General features: G+C 42.9%; 1 protein-coding gene across 6 annotated transcripts in view; it reads left to right on the plus strand.

The window, feature by feature from the left end:
* LOC137352572 (novel FERM domain containing protein) overlaps window positions 1-18,509 on the plus strand; it is a 267,200-nt gene that overhangs the window by 157,758 nt on the left and 90,933 nt on the right. For 5 of the 6 annotated variants that reach the window (XM_068018220.1, XM_068018219.1, XM_068018221.1 and 2 more), the window contains one exon: window positions 14,126-14,230. In XM_068018220.1, coding sequence (XP_067874321.1) covers window positions 14,126-14,230 — 105 coding nt within the window. Of the gene's footprint in view, window positions 1-14,125; window positions 14,231-18,509 lie in introns of those variants that run through there. The other variant, XM_068018223.1, reaches the window with a different exon arrangement.

Here is an 18,509-nt window from a genome sequence, read left to right on the forward strand (position 1 = left end):
AGTAGCACCCTCTTCCCTCTGAGTTGAAATTTGTGGATTTAAGTCCCACTCCAGAGACTGGTGAATAAAAGCTAGGCTGATGCTCCCAGTGCAGTAATGAAGGAGTGCTGCACTGTTGGAGGTGCCGTCTTTCTGAGATGTTAACCAGAGGTCCCATCTGTTCTCACAAGTGGGTGCAGAAGATCCCATAGCACTGCTTTGAAGAGGAGCAGGGGGTTTCTTCTTCGTGTCCTGGCCAATATTTATCCCTGAAGCACCATCACTGAAACAGATTATCTGGTCATTATCACAGTGCTGTTTGTGGGAGCTTGCTGTGCACAAATTGGCTGCCATGTTTCCTACATGACAATATGGCATACACTTCAAACTTAATTTACTGTAAAACATTTTTGGACATCTGAGGCACCATAGAAATGCAAATTCTTCCTTTATCTTTTGTTTTTGTCGGGAGGGCTGCAGCTCATACGTACAATGTGTTCCTTTGTTAAGAGCTGGTATGGTGACTCGGATCCAATCTGGGTGATCAGTGAGCTGCAGCAGCCTCCCCTCTGCAGCCTGTCCTGCTGACTGTAAATCCCATTAATCCACATTTTTTCGAGTGAGTATTGGGGAAATAAAATTGTGTTTGGCCTTGATTCATTCATTCCTGTAAACACGTACCTTTTGGATCTAAACTCCGGTTCACCTGCTGCATTGATACCTGCAAATAAAATTATTTTTGGTGTAAGTTGCTGTTAGACAGAAGGATGGAGGCTTTGAATCCACATCATAACATATAGAAGCATTTCAGTTTCCACAAAGAAAGAAAGGCTTACATTTATCTCGCACCTTTCATGACCTCAGGACATCCTAAAGTGCTTTACAGCCAAAGAAGTACATTTTGAAGTGTAGCCAACAGCAACAATTTGTATTTATACAGTGTCTTTAAAGTAGTAAAATACCACTCGGGAGTGTTATCAAACAAAACTTGACACAGACATGAGAGGTTAGGGCAGATGACCAACAGCTTGGTGCATTTTAAGGGGTTTCTTAAAGAAGGAAAGTAGAAAGGCAGAGAGCTTTAGCGAGGGAATTCCAAAGCCTTGGATGGCAGCAGCTGAAGACATGGCTGGCAGTGGTGGAGTGACTAAAATTGGGGATGCGCAAGAGTCCAGAATTGGAGGAGCACAGCAATCTTGGAGGGTTGTGGGACTCGAGGAGGTTAGAGATTGGGAGGGGCGAGACCGTGGAGGGATTTGAAAATAAGAGGAGAATTTTTAAAATTGAGGCATAGCTTGACCGGGAGCCAGGGTAGGTCAGCGAGCACAGTGGGTGATGGGTGAATGGGACTTATTGTGAGTTAGGACATGGGCAGCAGCATTTTGGATGAGGCTGGCCATGAGTACATTGAGTCACTGTTGTAATGTAGGAAATGTGACAGCCAATTTGCATACAGCAAGATTCCACAAACAGCAATGTGATAAATGCCCAGCTAATCTTTTTTTAGGGTTTGTAACTTAAAAATCTTGCGACACTTGAAAGGAAAGGAGATCATCTGTTGGCCCAGCCAACAGTCCTTCCTCAGTTTATGCCACCGAGTATTAATTGGTAACTGATCTCATTGCTGTATCTGGTTATTTATTGCTGTTTGCGGGTACCAGTTGACTGCTGCATTTGCTTTTGACTGGACACATAATTCATCTTGTGAAACACTTTAAGATAACTGATATAATAAGACAGCATTTAATTGCCAGTATTATTATCTTTTATTATGATAATTGACATAAGAAAGTGCCCACAACGTGGTAGTAATTTTAGATCAGAGTTTAGAAATGATGGTTGATGTTCCAGTGATGCAGTAGGAACAGCAGTAGGCCATTCAGCCCCTTGAGCCTGCTGCATTGTTCCAATACATCATGGATGATCCATACCTGTCCACGGTGTGGTCTTTTGAAATTTGTGTTTGGACACGCTCTTGCGACAAGAGTGAGTGTGAGCTTGCTGTGCCTCCTGCCTGAATTAAAACTGATTTGAGAGACAATGTTGATGACAGTAAGTGCAATAACAACAACTTGCATTTATATAGCATCTTTAATGTAGCAAAAACATCTCGAGGTGCTTCACAGGAGCATTATCAAACAAAATTTGACCCCGAGCTACATAAAGAGATATTAAGATAAGTGGTAGGCTTTAAGGAGCACTTTGAAGGCGGAGAGAGAGGCCGAGAGATTTAGGAAGGGAATTCCAGAACTTGGGGCCCAGGCAGCTGAAGGCACGGCCATCACTGGTAGAACAATGCTAAATTGGGATGTTCATGAGGCCGGAATTGGACAAACATGGAACAAACGTATCATTCCCTAGTTTTGACATGCTTGACTTTGAGAACAAAATAATCACGAAGATTGAGGGGGAGAACAGGATACTTTTTTTTGTATATTTCCCCCTTCTCCCAAACTGCTTCGATTCCATTGCAGTTTCCATTCTGGAACTAATTTGTCCCTTTGATCAGGAATTTTGAGAGATTGTTCATAAGTTGTTAAGACATTTAGAGAGAGTCTTCTCTAATGCTGCCTAGCAGCTGACAAACTCTGTTTCATAACTGCATTACCAGGCTGTCGGACAGCATTTGTCATTCAGTTGAAGATCTCTACAATGTTCACATTTTTGTCACATTCTTACGACAAAACAATAATCTGCATATCCTAAAATAAAGAGACTTGTCCTTGGGTCCATGAAAACTACAATCCAGGTCAAATAAGCCTGTCTAACTCAACATTGACTTAATTATTTTTCGTGAAAAGTCAAAGTCAATTTGTCAGTGTTCTTTTGGACCTAATTTCCTCTTAAAGTTCTTCACCTGCATCTTAACATCCTTCCGTGGCCTTTTCCCCAAGTCAAGCAATCAAAAATGAGCAACACACAGAGATGCTAAGAGGCTGTTTCTGCTGCCTGGTGAGTCTAGAACTTGGGATCATAGTCTTAGGATCAGAGTTTTGCCATTTAGGACTGGGATGAGGAGGAATTTCTTCACTTGGAGGGTTGTGCAATTTTGGAATTCTCTACCCCAGAGAGCTGTGGATGCCCAGTCATTGAGTATATTCAAGACTGAGCTTGATTGATTTTTGGACTCATGGAATCAAGAATTATGGGGATCGGGTGGTAAAGTGGAGTTGAGGTTGAAGATCAGCCATGATCTTATTGAATGGTGGGGTAGGCTCGAGGGGCCAAATGGCCTCCTCCTGTTCCTACTTCTTAATTTCCTATGAGGCAGCTCTGACTGAACCACTCTGCCTGTCTGGGAGATGCTAGTCTCGTTGGAAAGTTCTTCCTTTATGCAATCTTGGCAGCAGTAACTATGACTCACTTAAGACAAGGAATAGTGGGAGATTGTCAGAGTGCTGTAGCCAGAGGCTGCCCCTTAGCCATTAAGCTATATTTACCCATGATTCCATTCCTTGGCAGTTTTGCCATGAGGTTCCTTTACCCCTCTAATCTTCTAACCACTACAGTAACAGAGAATCCAGACAACTTTCACACACAGTTTACAGGTGCCAGAACCCAATGGCATAAAAGCATCTAAACCATTATGGCTTCTGGACTTCTCCCAGGTTCTGCTACAGGGTGTCATGTCAGACCCCTGCTCAATATGCAAGCTGCTTGCTGTCACATTCAGGGAAGCTGGAGACTAAACCCTGAAACTCCAACATAGATACTGTTCAACAAATATATTTGATATTGATTTCATTTCCAGTTAAAGTTGGTTTTTCCATCTTGTTTGACTGAATTGAATGTGAATCTGCGAGATTGATTGCTGTGAAACTAACCTACATAGAATGTACAGTACAGACAAAGGCCATTCAGCCCAGCTGGTTTATCCTGGTGTTGATGCTCCACACGAACTTCCTCCCACCTCTCTTCATCTCACCCTATCAACATATCCTTCTATTCCTTTCTCCCTCATGTGTTTATCTAGCTTCTCCTCAAATGCATTATCTGAGAACATCAAAGGTTAAACTCACTTAATGACTGTGTCTACTTTGTAGCTTTTAAAATGCACACATCCTTTCATTCTAAACAGTCTGTAAAATTTTATAGTGATAAATCTTAACGTATATTACAGGCCCACACTGGGCGAAACTATTGTAATAAATTATGGAAATGATACTTAAGCAATAAGGGGCACAAGGGAGTACAGCAGTTTGCAGCCGAGGAGAAACAGCTTTGCTGATAGCTCAAGTGCAAGCTGAGTTTGTTAATCAACTTTGCATTCCTCAAGAATAGCCTTCTCTGGGGCTATAGATTACTGTGTTGAAGGGGAACTAGCAACCAGTCAGATTTGAATGTTGTAATGGAGAATGATTGAATGTATTATGAACCAAATAGGACTCTGCATTCCTGTTATCAGACTGATATACAACTTATCATTCAGCCCAGTGTATAAGCCCCAAGAGCCTGTTCTACCATTCAGTTAGATCATGGCTGATCTGTACCTCAACTCCATTTACCCACTTTTGCTCCGTATCCCTTGATACCCTTACCCAACAAAAACCTATCAATCTCAGTCTTAAACATTTCAGTTAACCTCCAGCATCCACAGCCTTTTGGGAAAGGGAGTTCCACATTTAAATGTAATTGAAGTCTTTCCTGATTTCACTCCTGAACGGCTTAGCTCTAACTTTAAGTTTATTGCCCTTATTCTGCACTCCCCCACCCCACCAGAGGAAATAGTTTCTCTGTATCTACCTTATCGAATCCCTTTAATCATTATAGATACCTTAATATATTTTTCACAATGCGGTTGACTCTTAACTGCCCTCCAAAATGGCCGAGCAAGCCACTCAGTTAAGGGCAATCAGGGATGGGCAACAAATGCTGGCCTTGCCAGTTACGCCCGCATTCCGCGAATGATTAAAAACAGAATCAGGTCACCCCTCAACCTTCTAAATGAAAGAAATACAAGACAGGTTTGTGCAACCTGTCCTCATAATTTAACCCTTTAAGCACCAGTATCATTCTGGTCAACCTGCGCTGCACCCCCCCCCCCTCCAAGACCAATATATCCTTCCTGAGGGACAGGTGCGGTCTGATCAAGGCTCTGCACGACCGAAGCCTGACTTTTGAATTTCAATCCCCTTCAGATAAAGGCCAGCATTCCATTAACCTTTTTGAATACTTGTTGTATCTGTGCACTAGTCTTTAGTGATTTAGTATCTGGGCATTTAAATCCCTTTGCTCCTCCATACCTCCTAGTCTCACCATTCAGAAAATATTCTGATTTGTCTTTCTTGGTACAGAGTACCTCCCGGATTCAGTTTGTTATCCTCTTTAATGTCACTCTGTGCCACGTAAGATGACTCCACAAGTAAGCCTGACTTCTCTTGTACTTTGGAATCTTTTATATTAGTAATTATTTTCTGGACATTGTCTTCAGTATGAACAATTAAACCAGTCAGACACCCTGTGGGATATTCGTGGAGTCTTCACCCATAATGAGGAAAGAATCTAAAATGTAGATCAGAGTCTCTGCATTGAGTGCTCAGTTCCTCTGTCAAAGGCATTGTGGCCACTAGAAACTCTCACATGGACAAGGACTGGATTGAACATGGTTGTGGTTTGCCCACATGTTTGAGTAACATCTCCAAAGCCTGTAACATAAATGTCCAAGATTCTAAATACTTAACGAAAGCTGAACTTGAACGGAGTTCTACAGACTAGCTTTGGGCAATCTGAGAGGAAGCACTGTTAATTTTTTTATTCTTTCTTGGGATGTGGGCATCGCTGGCAAGGCCAGCATTTGTTGCCCATCCCTAATTGCCCTTGAATTGAGTGGCTTGCTGGGTCATTTCAGAGGGCATTTAAGAGTCAACCACATTGCTGTGGGTGTGAAGTCACATATAGGCCAGACCAGGTAAGGACGGCAGATTTCCTTCCCTAAAGGACATTAATGAACCAGATGGATCTTTACGGCAATCAATGATAGTTTCATGGCACCATTACTGAGACTAGCTTTCAATTCCAGGTTTTCTGTCCGTTACAAAGCTACACCTAAATCTGATCTGGATATTTTCCTTGTATGTTGCATGTTATTGCCCCTGTTTGGAATTCTCTGAAGCAAACTCATCAATAGAGAGCACTCCAATCAGAGCCTGCAGAAAGAATGTTAATTAAGTAAGGAATTATAGACAGTTGGAAGTAATGAAATGGTGATTAAAGCAATGTGTTCAGTATCTGAGAGAAAAGCAGCCACAGTTTTAGACACATCTGTTGAACCATTGAGATTCATTAAAAGTCTCTAACTCACTTCCAGCTCTCTGGTCTATTTAATCTACATATATATGAATAGATACACTTTTTGAAACATATTTCTTATGCTTCAGGTGTCACATCTAAGAAAGCAATTGCATTTACATAGCGCCTTTCACAATCTCAGGATGTCCTAAAGCACGTCGCATTGAAGAAGTGCTTTGTGAAGTGTAGTCACTGTTGTAGGAAACATGGCAACCAATTTGTACACAGCAAAATCCCACAAACAGCAATGAGATAAATAACCAGATTATCTGTTTTGAGGAATAAATATTGGCCAAGATAGTGGGGGAGGACTTCCTCGCTGTTCCTCAAATAGTGTCATGGGATCTTTTAGGCAGACGGGCCTTGGGTTACATCTCATCTGAAAGACAGCACCTCTGACAGTGCAGCACTCCCTCAGTACTGCACGGGAAGTGTCAGCCTAGATTTTGTGCTCAAGTCTCTAGAGTGGACCCACAACCTTCTGACTCTTGAGATGAACTTGTTATCCACTGAGCCTTGGCTGACATGTGCAAACATTTCTGCAATATTTTAAAAAGTATGAACTTCACCAGCGACGGGGGATAGCTTTTTTGTAACCTCAGGCTGTACCTCAGAGCAGTTAGCCTTGATTGACCTCAGGGTTTGATTATTTGCGGCATTAAGTCCTTAAAGGAAGTGGCAGCAGAAAAATAGATCACGCGTTACCGAGTATACCACTCTTGACTTAAAACAGTGCATATTCTGGAGAACAATGAAAAACAGGAGAGTGAGGGTATTTTATAAAACGTACAAGAGAGCTCAGTAAAATGAAAGCCGCATTGATTGAAGACTGCGCGATAATGTTGCCAACTGCAACCCCCTGCCCAGTCAAACATCCATTTTGTTCCCATCTCCAATATTTTTACAACTATTAAACAAAGGTGTTCAAAGGCAATGAAACACACTTTGTTTTAATGCCCCTGTGATTTTTCTCTTGGTTTGCTCACAGCAGAGTCCAGGAGATTAATCTTTAATTCCTGGTGTGTGAGCTCTCACTGCAGAAAATGATTTCCAGCTGCCCCATTGAGGGACCTGATGGCTGTATGAAGAATTGTGCTGCTTCCCATCAGCTGTCTGGGGCTCCATGAGACTGGGGTTAAACGAGGCTGTATAGATTCAGTTATTGATCTCCCAGTCGTACTCACAAGTTAAGGACCAATGCTTTTTCAAATTAAACATCCTTTGTGATTCTGGTTGTGTAAATATTGTCACACAGTTGCCTCTGACCCACAACACCTCCATTTTTGATTTTGTTTTCCTACCAGCCTCCTTTCTCAGATTTATTTGCTAAATGCCTGTTCTCTGAAGGTGTTACCTTGTGCTGGGTGATGGGTCCAGGTACCACCCAGGGTTGCCAACCCTCCAGGATCGGCCTGGAGTCTCCAGGAATCAAAGGTTAATCTCCTGGACACTGCTGCAAGTAAAAACCCCAGAGAAAAAAATCAGAGGCACGTTAACCATTATTGATAAATAGTTTGAAAAATGTTGGAGGTGTGAAAAATAGGCTGTTTGACTGAGTGGGCAGTTGGAGGTCACGTGATGATACATTCAAACAGAGTTGGCAATTCTAGTGCTACATTCCGATTCCTCGCTCTAAGTTGCCATTGTGTCTGGGCGAGACGGGACGGACAGTCCTGATTATATAGGAATGTAGAAATAGGAGGAGGCCATTCAGTCCTTCGAGCCTGTTCCGCCATTCCGTTAGATCGTGGCTGATTTATATCTTCAATCAATTTGCTTGCCTTGTTCCATATCCCTTAATACCTTTTACCCAACAGGAGCGACAAACAACACTGAACCCAGAAAAAATTTCACATAGGCCCCAAGAATCTGCAACAATCCTTGTATGATGTCTCTCAGAAATATCTCAAAGTACTTCACATGCAGAAAACTACTTGGAAATTAAAATTCTGTGATTCTATAATAATTTGCAAGGCTCTGGGGGGAAAAGCTGGGATGTGGAACTAAATTGGACAACTCTTTCAAAGAGCCAGCACAGATGCAATTGGCAGAATGGCCTTGTTCTGGTCTGTAAGAGTGTATGAAATGCTATGGCTGTCATTATGTAGACAAATTCAGCAGCCATTTGTACACAGCAAGATCCCACAAACAGCATCGAAGCACCATCTCATCTGTTTTTTGTGCTATTGGTTGAAAGAAAAATGCTAACCTGGACACTGCGAGAACGCCCTACTGTCCTTCACATGGAGCTATGAGATCTTTAACATTCTCCACAATCACTGCACCAGGCAGATGGGACCTCGGTTTAACTTTTCATCTGGAGAACAACACCTGTGAGAGTGTAACGCTCACCCAGTGCTGCACCCATGTCTCATGCTAGACCATGTGCACAAGTCCAGGAGGGACGGTAACCAATCTATGATTCTATGGTTCTCATCAACAACCTGTTGCAACAGATCCATAGAAATTTGTTTAATACAGGGCCTGGAATAGACCCAGTTGTTGTGGTTTATTACTAACACAAAACCACCATGTTTCCATCCTCCTTTATTTAGTTGACACATGTAGCAGGGACCTAAATAATTAATAAACATTTTGAAATTTGAGTTGAGTTGAGTTTGTACACAGGGTGCTCACAGTTTATGAATCAACAGGACACATAGTCCAGTGACAGATTTTCCTGATTGGTTCAAGCACAGCGTAGTGTCTGGTCAGTAAACCACACTGAGGGAGCATCATTTATACATTTTCTATATTGTCTGTAAAGAGAATGAGAAAGTGACAGTCCCTATCTCTCTACTCCCTATTAAATCAGCTTTTAACAGTTGTTAATTTGGAACAGACTTGTACTGGACTGACAAGTTCAAGAGCTTTCATCAACTGTTGGGTTTTTAGGTAAAACTGGTTTGCCTCCTGTGACATTGCTCCTGGATTGAGAAGCAGAGATTCATACGAGATAAAAGTTGGAAGCACAATGGTGCTGAAGCCTGCAACGGAAAAGGAGGCACAGGGAACAAGTGGTAGGAGGCCCAGGGAGTGAGGTCTGGGTGAGGTTTGTTGCTCCGTTACCATGACTGCCTACTTCCACCTCCATAACATCCCCTGCCTCTGCTCCCGCCTCAGCTCATCTCCTGCTGAAACCCTCGTCCATGCCTTTGTTACTTCCAGGCACAACTATTCCAATGCTCTCCTGGCTGGCCTCCCATCTTAGATCCTTCATAAACTTCAGCTCATCCAAAACTCTGCTGCCCCGTGTCCTAACTCGCACCAAGTCCCGTCCACCCATCTCCCCCGTGCTTGCTGATCTACATTGGCTCCTGGCCTTGAAGTTAAAATTCTCATTCTTGTTTTCAAATCCCTCCATGGCCTTGTCCCTCCCCAACTCTGTAATGTCTTCCAGCCCCACAACCCTTGGAGATCTCTACACTCCTCCAATTCTGGCTGCTTGAGCGTACCCAATTTTCATCACTCTACAGTTGGCAGTCGTGCCTTCAGCTGCTTGGGCCTTAAGCTCTCGAATTCCTCTCCCCAAACCTCTCCGCCTCTCTACCTCTCTCCAATCCTTTAAGATGCTCCTTAAAACTTACCTCTTTGACCAAGCTTTTGGTCACCTGCTCTAAAATCTCTTTATGTGGCTCAGTGTCCACCTTGATTTGATAATCGTTCCTGGGAAGCGCCTTGGGATGTTTTACAACATTAAAGGTGCTATATAAACGTGGGTTGTCGTTGCTATGTGCAGATTCACAGATGTTGATAAAATCTGAGCACGAAGCTTGAGTCATGAGCACAAGTGCACACAAATCATTCACCCCACCATAGTAATGCAAATGTAGCATTTGAGCCAAAATGCACAGAGACCACACACCACGTGTGTCAAGCTGCAGTGATACTAATTGATTTTAATGAGGTCTGTTTCAAGCGCGCAGGGCACATCAATAACCTATTCGTTCTAGCAAGAGGTCGCACATCACTTTCCACAAGATCCACTGGGTTGATTTTCTTCGACGTGCTAACCTGCCTTATTCCTCAAACAACATTAAGGCTTGAAATACATGTGCATTTGAGGAAAATGCAGTATTTGGCTGTCTTATCTTAATGACCATTGCCTCATCTCACACTCACAGCTTGAACTATTGCTGTGGCTGGGAGTGGAGACATTTGGACCGATGAAGTCCAGCCGCGTGATGCATGTTTTTCAGGCAATACCCAGCCTACTAAGCCTCCAATATGGCAGACAGGAAGCATGCGCATAGTTCCAGTCACAACTGTGCCGCTCACCATATTGGGAAAGGAAAATGTAACAACGGGCAGTGCCCATTCCTGAAACAGGCGATAAGACCTTTGCATGTATAAGCCTTTTGGTGATTTGCCCTGAGGCGGCCAGCACCATTGCACGCAGGAAAGCCTGTGGCCTAATGGCCGGTCCTTAAAGGGACCACTGTGGTCTGCTGCCAAAACCATTAGTGTTTAAAATATACTTACATGAAATTGGAGCCAGGAGCAGGAGGAATGCCCCCATGCTTATAGAATGAGGCTGCCACACGCCTCACTGCCACCACCACCAGCACCCATCCACCACCCCACCATCATCCAAACTCTTGCACCTGCACTTCCTGACCCACCAGGGAATCTAAACTAAAATTTAAACCTAGGCTTTCTGTGCTCCCCACTGGCCAAGGAACCCCATCCTGGCAGCTCTGGCCTGGGAGGGTGGGGGATGAAGCTGTCACTCTCTCCACCCCCACCTCCCCCCACCACCCACCCAGGCCTCTGACTGCAATCCCTGTCAATTCCCGATGGCAACGGTGGTCTATTTAAAGTCAGATCCCACTGCGTTACTGTGGGTGTCCTGCTCAGCTGCTGAGGATAGCAGTATAATATTGAGACACGGCTGGATCAGAGTGGGGTAAGTGACTGCCCGCACTTTATCTGCACCACCGACCTCCCGTTTTCCTCTATATGTGTTTTTACTTCAAAATCCTTGAGTGCTGTGAATGTTTCATTTTGTTCTTCAAGTGAGCGGCAGCATTCGCTGAAGGTTAGTTATTTGTCTTCACCTGACATGCTGCTGACGTTTAGTCCGTGTGCCATAAATCCCAGGGACACGGTGAAAGTCAGCACAGCCCTGGCAGCTGATCCTTCACTCCAGTGCGAGCTTGTCATTCCAGCTGTAGACAGCATCAAATCCAATTTACTGTCTGGACCACTGATGCTTTATATAAGCTGACCCAAGGAAAAAGCAAGCAACTTGTCGAGGAGGGTGGGGAGCATGAAACACAGGGAAATGTGAGACTCAATGGTTGATACTCTCCACATCAATATATTGATCATCTTTAAACGGCAATTATATTAGAATTTGTGTATCTTCTAAATAATAGAAGATATTTCGACAGCTGTTAATTAATTTGCATTTATTTGGCACCTTTCACAACCTCAGGATGACCCTAAACACTTTACAGCCAATGAAGTACTTTTGAAGTGTAGTCACTGTTGTAATGTAGGAAACACAGCAGCCAATTTGCGCACAGCAAGATCCCACAAACAGCAATGTGATAATGACCAGATCATCTGTTTTTCGTGATGTTAATTGAAGAACAAGTATTGGCCAGGGGACCAGGGAGAACTCCCCTGCTCTTCAAAATAGTGACATAGGATATTTTACATCCACCTGAGAGGGCAGACAGGGCCTCAGTTTAACATCTCACCTGAAAGACAGCACCTCTGACAGTACAGTGCTCCCTCAGTACTGCACCGGGAGTGTCAGCCTGGATTCTGTGCTCAAGTGAATGGAGTGGGGCTGGAACCCACAATCTCCTGACTTAGGGGTGAGAGTGTTGCCCACTGACATTCCATACACTCGGACACTGTTTATCATCACCATTCACCAAAAGGTTAAAGTTTATATGCGCTCACCGTGTGAAGATTAGTCTTGAGATCACATGACAAATGATAATGTCTATTACTCATTTTTTATTTAAGAATCAGTTCTGCAACTGGCCACATCTGGATTCCCAATTAACCTCCTGTGGCTAACATATTGACAACACTGCATTAGCCATTAACTGCATTCGGCTAATATCACTCTGTGATTTCACTGCCAGTGATTCAGAACCTTGAAGCTACGTCTGATGTGTGGGCAGAATATAAACTGATAGACTTGAATTAATCACATGTCAAATGGATAAGAGAGAAGAGTCATGACTTAGGACCAGTCCATAACTACATCAAACCTACCTCTTTAACCAAGCTTTTGGTCACCTGCCCTGATTTCCCCTTATGTGGATCAGTGTCAAATTTTGTTTGATAATCGCTCCTGTGACAGCCTTTGGGATGTTTTACTGCAGAAAAGGCACTATGTAAATAATTGTTGTTATATACCCAGATTTTCAGGGCCTTATACCAAGGCCTCTACTTACTTAAGTATATATGAAGCAGCTCCCATTAGGGTCCAGCTTCTTCCTCCAAATCAGTAAAACAATTGTGGGTGCTTCCACCAAGATTGTTACAATCAGTGCAGTTTCGTACTTTCATCTCTGCACCATTGGTGGCTGTGCCTTCAGCTCCCAAGGCTCTAAGCTCTGGAATTCCTTCCTTAAACCTCTCAGCCTCTCTCTCCTCCGTTAAGATGCTCCTTAAAATCTACCTCTTTGACCGAGCTTTTGGTCACCTGTCCTAATATCTCCTTACGTGGTTCGGTGTCAATGTTTGTTTGATGATCTCTCCTGTGTAACACCATTTTTATTAGATTAAAGGTGCTAGTTGTTGTTACATGGTGGATCAAACTGTGATGAACAGATGCACAACATAAGCTTGAATCTACTGATCTTCACATCAAGGATTTTAAATCTCCTTTGGTTTGGTTAATAAATTTACAAAGTTTCATCTTCTGAAATCTAGGTTGATTCATTTTAAAAGTGTGACTGTGGAAATAATTGCTGTTTGTTGATGGATTGTAGGGGTTCATTGCTGGATCCAGCACCACTGACGTGTAGAGGGGTAACGAACACTCTGCAGACTCTTGGGGCACTTTTGCTGTTGCTGCCCCTTGAGTCAGACGGCCTATAATTACCCTCCGTTGTAGCTGCGTGTGTGTCGGAGCGCATTCTGCAAATCACATGGGCTTGGTATTGAAGCGACAGAACAAATTCTCGTCAGCTGCCCTGCAGTCCAGTTTACTTGTGCAGAAAAGCTCAGAACGACTCAACCAGCAAATGTTGTCAGTGTGAGCAGAATGGTCCTTAACATTTATCAAACCCGAATCCAAAACTTCCATTAATTTGTTTGCCTTCTTTCCTCTTTGGTTGCCAGTCAGATCTCATTACTGGCACTGTCAATGATTTGCATATCCAACTTCTCATTCTCTTGGCCAAGGAGTTCTTGTTAATTAACATAAATTTTACACAATGTTGTTCTATTTTACAGTTAAATCTAATGGAGCAGTTTAAGGACTCTGTGGTCATTATGTTGACCATGTTATTCATGTTAATGGTAATGAAACCCTCAAGACATTCAAAACTCAGAGGTTTCTCTGGAATCCTGTTGCTTCCAGCTGCCATCCTGTATCTATGACTGCCGCATAACTTACCTGCTTTCTGTTTTTAAATGTGTTTTTCCCATAGATTCTCTCACTGATTGTGTTGGATAGAGCAGGCAGTATAATCTTTCATATTAGATACAGTGACATTATTGGTGTTAGGTACCTTCTCTCTAGCTGGCCCACTAACCAGATCTTGGTTGGGTATGAAAATAAAAATAGAATTATGAAGAGATTACAATTGCCAAAGTTCAAAAGTGAAGCCTCTGCACTGGTAAATTCAATGTGAATTAAACTCATTTAACTTGTTCTTGTTTTTAACAGCGGGATGCTAAAGGCCACTATCTAATAGATCTCCTCTGCCATCACATGAACCTGCTAGAAAAGGACTACTTTGGAATCAGGTTTGTGGACCCTGACAAGCAGAGGGTAGGTTCTGGGAGATGCTGTTGGACAGTAATGTTGTATTGCCAGACTGTAATTGGGGCCCTGGCTTTTTCCACAGGAACTCTTCCCCTTTTATACACTCATAACACAATTTGTTGAAGAATTGCCACGTAGAATGGTGCTTTTATCAGCAGTGATTCTTCACATTGCTGAATCCTTTCTTATAGCTGGAACAATGGCATTACTGTACTCTTCCATAAGAACAGGCGGAGGCCATTCAGCCCCTCGAGCTTCTTCTATCATTCATTTAGATCATGGCTGATCTGTATCTTAACTCCATCGACAAGCCTTGATTCTCTTAATACCCTTGCCTAACAAAAATCTATCAGTCTTAGTTTTGAAATTTTCACCAGCCTTAACAGCTATTTTGGGAGAGAGTGTTCCAGATTTTCACTCCCCTTTGTGTGAAGACGTGCTTCCTGACATCATCCCTGAACGACCTAGCTCCAATTTTAAGGTTATGCCCCCTTGTCTGGACTCCCCCCACCCCCCCTGCACTGCCCCCCCTCCACCTGAGGAAATACTTTCTCTCTCTCTCTCTCTTTCTACCCTATCAACTCTTTATAATCATCTTAAACACCTCAATTTAATCACTTCCACTGTTAATGAGCAATGAAAAGTAAGAGTGGAAGAGGTGATAGTTTACGGAGAAGCCAGCCCATGCTTGAAAAGGCAGCCTGTTCTTCTCTTGTGTGCACAAACGCTATTGTTGTATTCAGCGATTTATTCTGAAATTAATTACGGAGAACAGGCTGTGTCTTCAAAGGGAATAGTCATGATATTGGGCCAGACTTTACTGGAGTGGGACATCTCCCAGTGTGCCCCATTAGTTAGACTTGTTCGTACACATTTAGGTTTTTAAAACGCTTTGCCCACACAGTTGTGGGGAAGCTGGAACAACAGGCAGTGTATTTCCTTAATCAATGGGGTTTAAGATTGAGAAATAAACAGGAAGGACTGAGAAAGAAATTTGATAAATTAGAGTCAAATCAGGTACGGAAAGAGAAATAAAGAGAGGGAAACAAAGATTGGAATAGGAGCAAGAGAGAAAAAAGTGACAGAAAGGAAAAGTAAGAAAAAAAAGAAACATTTGACATTTTTAAAATCTCTTAAAGCAACCTCAAGGAATGAGACTCCACACTTGTAATAGTTCACTTTCTGGGCAAGAGAGATTGATTGGCAGTCATTAAAACTTATCGTGTTGTTAAAAGATACTTATGCTGTTAATTACTAGACTTAACTTTCTGTGACAAATTTTGTGGTTAATTAATGTGAAAATGTGCAAATTAATGTGCAACTTCATGAAACTCACAGGGAAGTACAGGCTGGGGAAGCTGCCATTTTCACAAAGGTCGTGGAGAAAATTGTCCCAGCAACTTGTGGCGATTCATCATTCACAGGTTATCTCTTCCTCGCCACAAGTTGCTTCAGATGCAGTTATTTCTACCAGTAAACTCTGGCCCATCACCTCTAATCGCAATGTTCCATTGTTATTGTGTTATATTTTACTATGAGTGCCATAAAATCTGGTCTTTTGTGTTGCATCTTCATGTCAATTTTTGAGGCTTTCAGAGCGAGTTAGTGGAGCTTCAAGTTGATACTAAAGTGTGCTTGAAACATGAAGAGTGACTAGAAATTCGTCAGTTGGATTATCTTTTAATAAAATACTGACTCCAAAAATATAAATGACTTCTTCACAAGTGTGAGCCACTGATTTTATGGTACAATGGGCAAACTCTAAACATTTGTTTTCTGTGCCAATGTTTGCAGAGACACAGCTCATTGCTTACTTTTATTATGATTAATTTATTAATACACCATTTTAGCCCCACTCTTTAGCACCTATGGGAGGCATCAAGAGTCTGCTGGTGACCTGCACCCTCTCTAGTGCCACTCTAGAGCTGCCAAGGCCGAGGATTGGTAACTGGATTTAACTCTTCCTCCCACTTGACATCTCTCATATGACTCACCATCTGACATTGAGAGCTCGATAAGTGAGGAATTGGGAGCCATGATCTAATGTCATGGCGCAGTGCGGCACACTCTGTTGGTACACCAGCATGCTACACTCCAGAGTGACCTTTATATGCCTCTTCAGTCAAAATGCAATGACTGGCATAGACTCAGTGGCTGCTCATTAAAGCTGTATCTCTTCCAAGTGCTTAATCAACAAGGGTTAAAGTCCCTGTGTTGCCATATTGGAGAGTCTTCAATCAGAATCAATTCTTCCAAACAGCAGGAGCAAGCTAAGCTGAAAGTTTCTCTCAGACACTGTGGTGCTGAGGGTTGGTGCATCAATGCCGTAACTGTGCGAGTGCAATTAAAAAAAAATTAACTTGTTGAATGTTTAATCTTAGTGTTTTATTTTTAAATTTTCATTTTTTATGGGTGATTCGGTACTCTCCAACGTGAGGGGTGTATGTCACTGTTGGGAAAGGGATCATTCTCTGCCTTTTGGGTGCCCATTCTCACCATTAATTAATTCCAGTTCAGGCACAGCACAGATTAAATATGGAGAAAATCTTTTCTACTCCACCCTGACACTGCAGTTTAACCCCAATCCCAGTAAACTCCTCCCTCACACTGCACCATAACACCAATTACCTCAGCTCTGGGTGAGATTGATAATTGTTGGTGCTGTTTTATGGGCAGTTTATGGAGGGGGCGCAGGTCTGTCATCGTGGAACTGGCAAAGACAAAAATAGATTTCTTCTTAGGAGTGGAGATTTTCATTCCATTGGATTAAAACTGTAGAATAAGAAGCGAGTGGACAGTATACTAACCTCTGCAGTGCCCAGATCCTTCTCAGTCCAAGTTTTCCTGTAAGCTTTCATTTATTTCAAAATAAAATTGTGACCGTCCCAGTTTTCACAGAAAGTAACTGGAGGTTCCTTATGAAATTAGGGTTGCCAACACTGCAGGCTTGCCCTGGAATCTCCAGGAATTGAAGATTAATCTCCAGGACACTGCAGCCAGTAAACGTGGAAGAACTATCATAGGGGCATTAAAATAAATTGCGTGTTATTTTTTCATTTTCTTTTGGCACTTTCATTTATTCATTATAAACATGTTGGGGATGGGAAAAGAGGCTGTTTATCTGAGTGTCAAGGTTCATCCAATCGGATAACGAAGAGTCTTTTCACTTTCCAGTTGGCCCTGGGAAGGCGGCATGCTGCAAGGATGCATGTGCTGGGCGACCAATGGCAGGAGTGTGGGGTGGGGTGGGCAGGGCACTGCGAGGATGGACATGTCATGTGACCAATGGCGGGCGGGTGGGGTGGGCAGGGCACTGCGAGGATGGACATGTCATGTGACCAATGGCGGGCGGGTGGGGTGGGCAGGGCACTGTGAGGATGGACATGTCATGTGACCAATGGTGGGCGTGTGGGGGGTTTCCACCATTGATGAGGTCATGTGATAAATCTGCAAAGAATACATCCAACCAGAGTTGGCAACTCAACATGAAATAGCTTGAATAAATTCAATAAGATTCAGAGTTTACTGGAGCAGAATTGCGATTCTGATGGGTTAGAATTGGATGATGAAACAGGTTGGAGGACAAAGGCTGGCCGTCAGTGAATGTTAGCTTAGTAACGCTGATGGTCAATCACAGAGGGCAAGCCGTGATGACATCATCCCAGTGTGACCCCTATTAAGGGAACGTTAATGAACTGGAGAAGCTGGGATTGTTCTCCTTGGAACAGAGAAGGTTAAGTAGGAGATTTAATGGAGGTGTTCAAAATCACAAAGGATTTTGATAGAGAAAATCAGTGGGAGAAGGGTCAGTAACCAGAGGATACAGATTAAAGATAATTGGCAAAAAAGACGGGGGAAAATAAGAATTTTTTTTATGCAGTGAGTTGTTGTGATCTGGAACACGCTGCCTGAAAGGGCGGTGGAAGCAGATTCAATAGTAACTTTCAAAAGGGAATTGGATAAATACTTGAGGGGGAAATATTTGCAGGACTGAGGGGAAAGAGCAGGGGAATAAATGCTAGCCTGGACAGCAACGTCTGCATTCCAAGAACGATTTTTAAACGTTTATTGCCTGTCATAACAGTGAAAGTTTTTATAAAGAATTTGCGCTTTTATGGCCCCTGGATCTCCCAAAGCGCTTTGCAGCCAATGGATTGAATGAAGTGTTGTCGCTGTTATTCTACATGCAAATTCAGCGGCTAATTTGTGCACAGCAAGATCTCACAGCAAAATTAATAAATGTCCCACTTTGGTGATGTTGGCTGAGGGATTAATATCAGCCTAG

The sequence above is a fragment of the Heterodontus francisci genome, chromosome 38, assembly GCF_036365525.1.
Source record: "Heterodontus francisci isolate sHetFra1 chromosome 38, sHetFra1.hap1, whole genome shotgun sequence".
Taxonomy (NCBI): Eukaryota; Metazoa; Chordata; class Chondrichthyes; order Heterodontiformes; family Heterodontidae; genus Heterodontus; species Heterodontus francisci.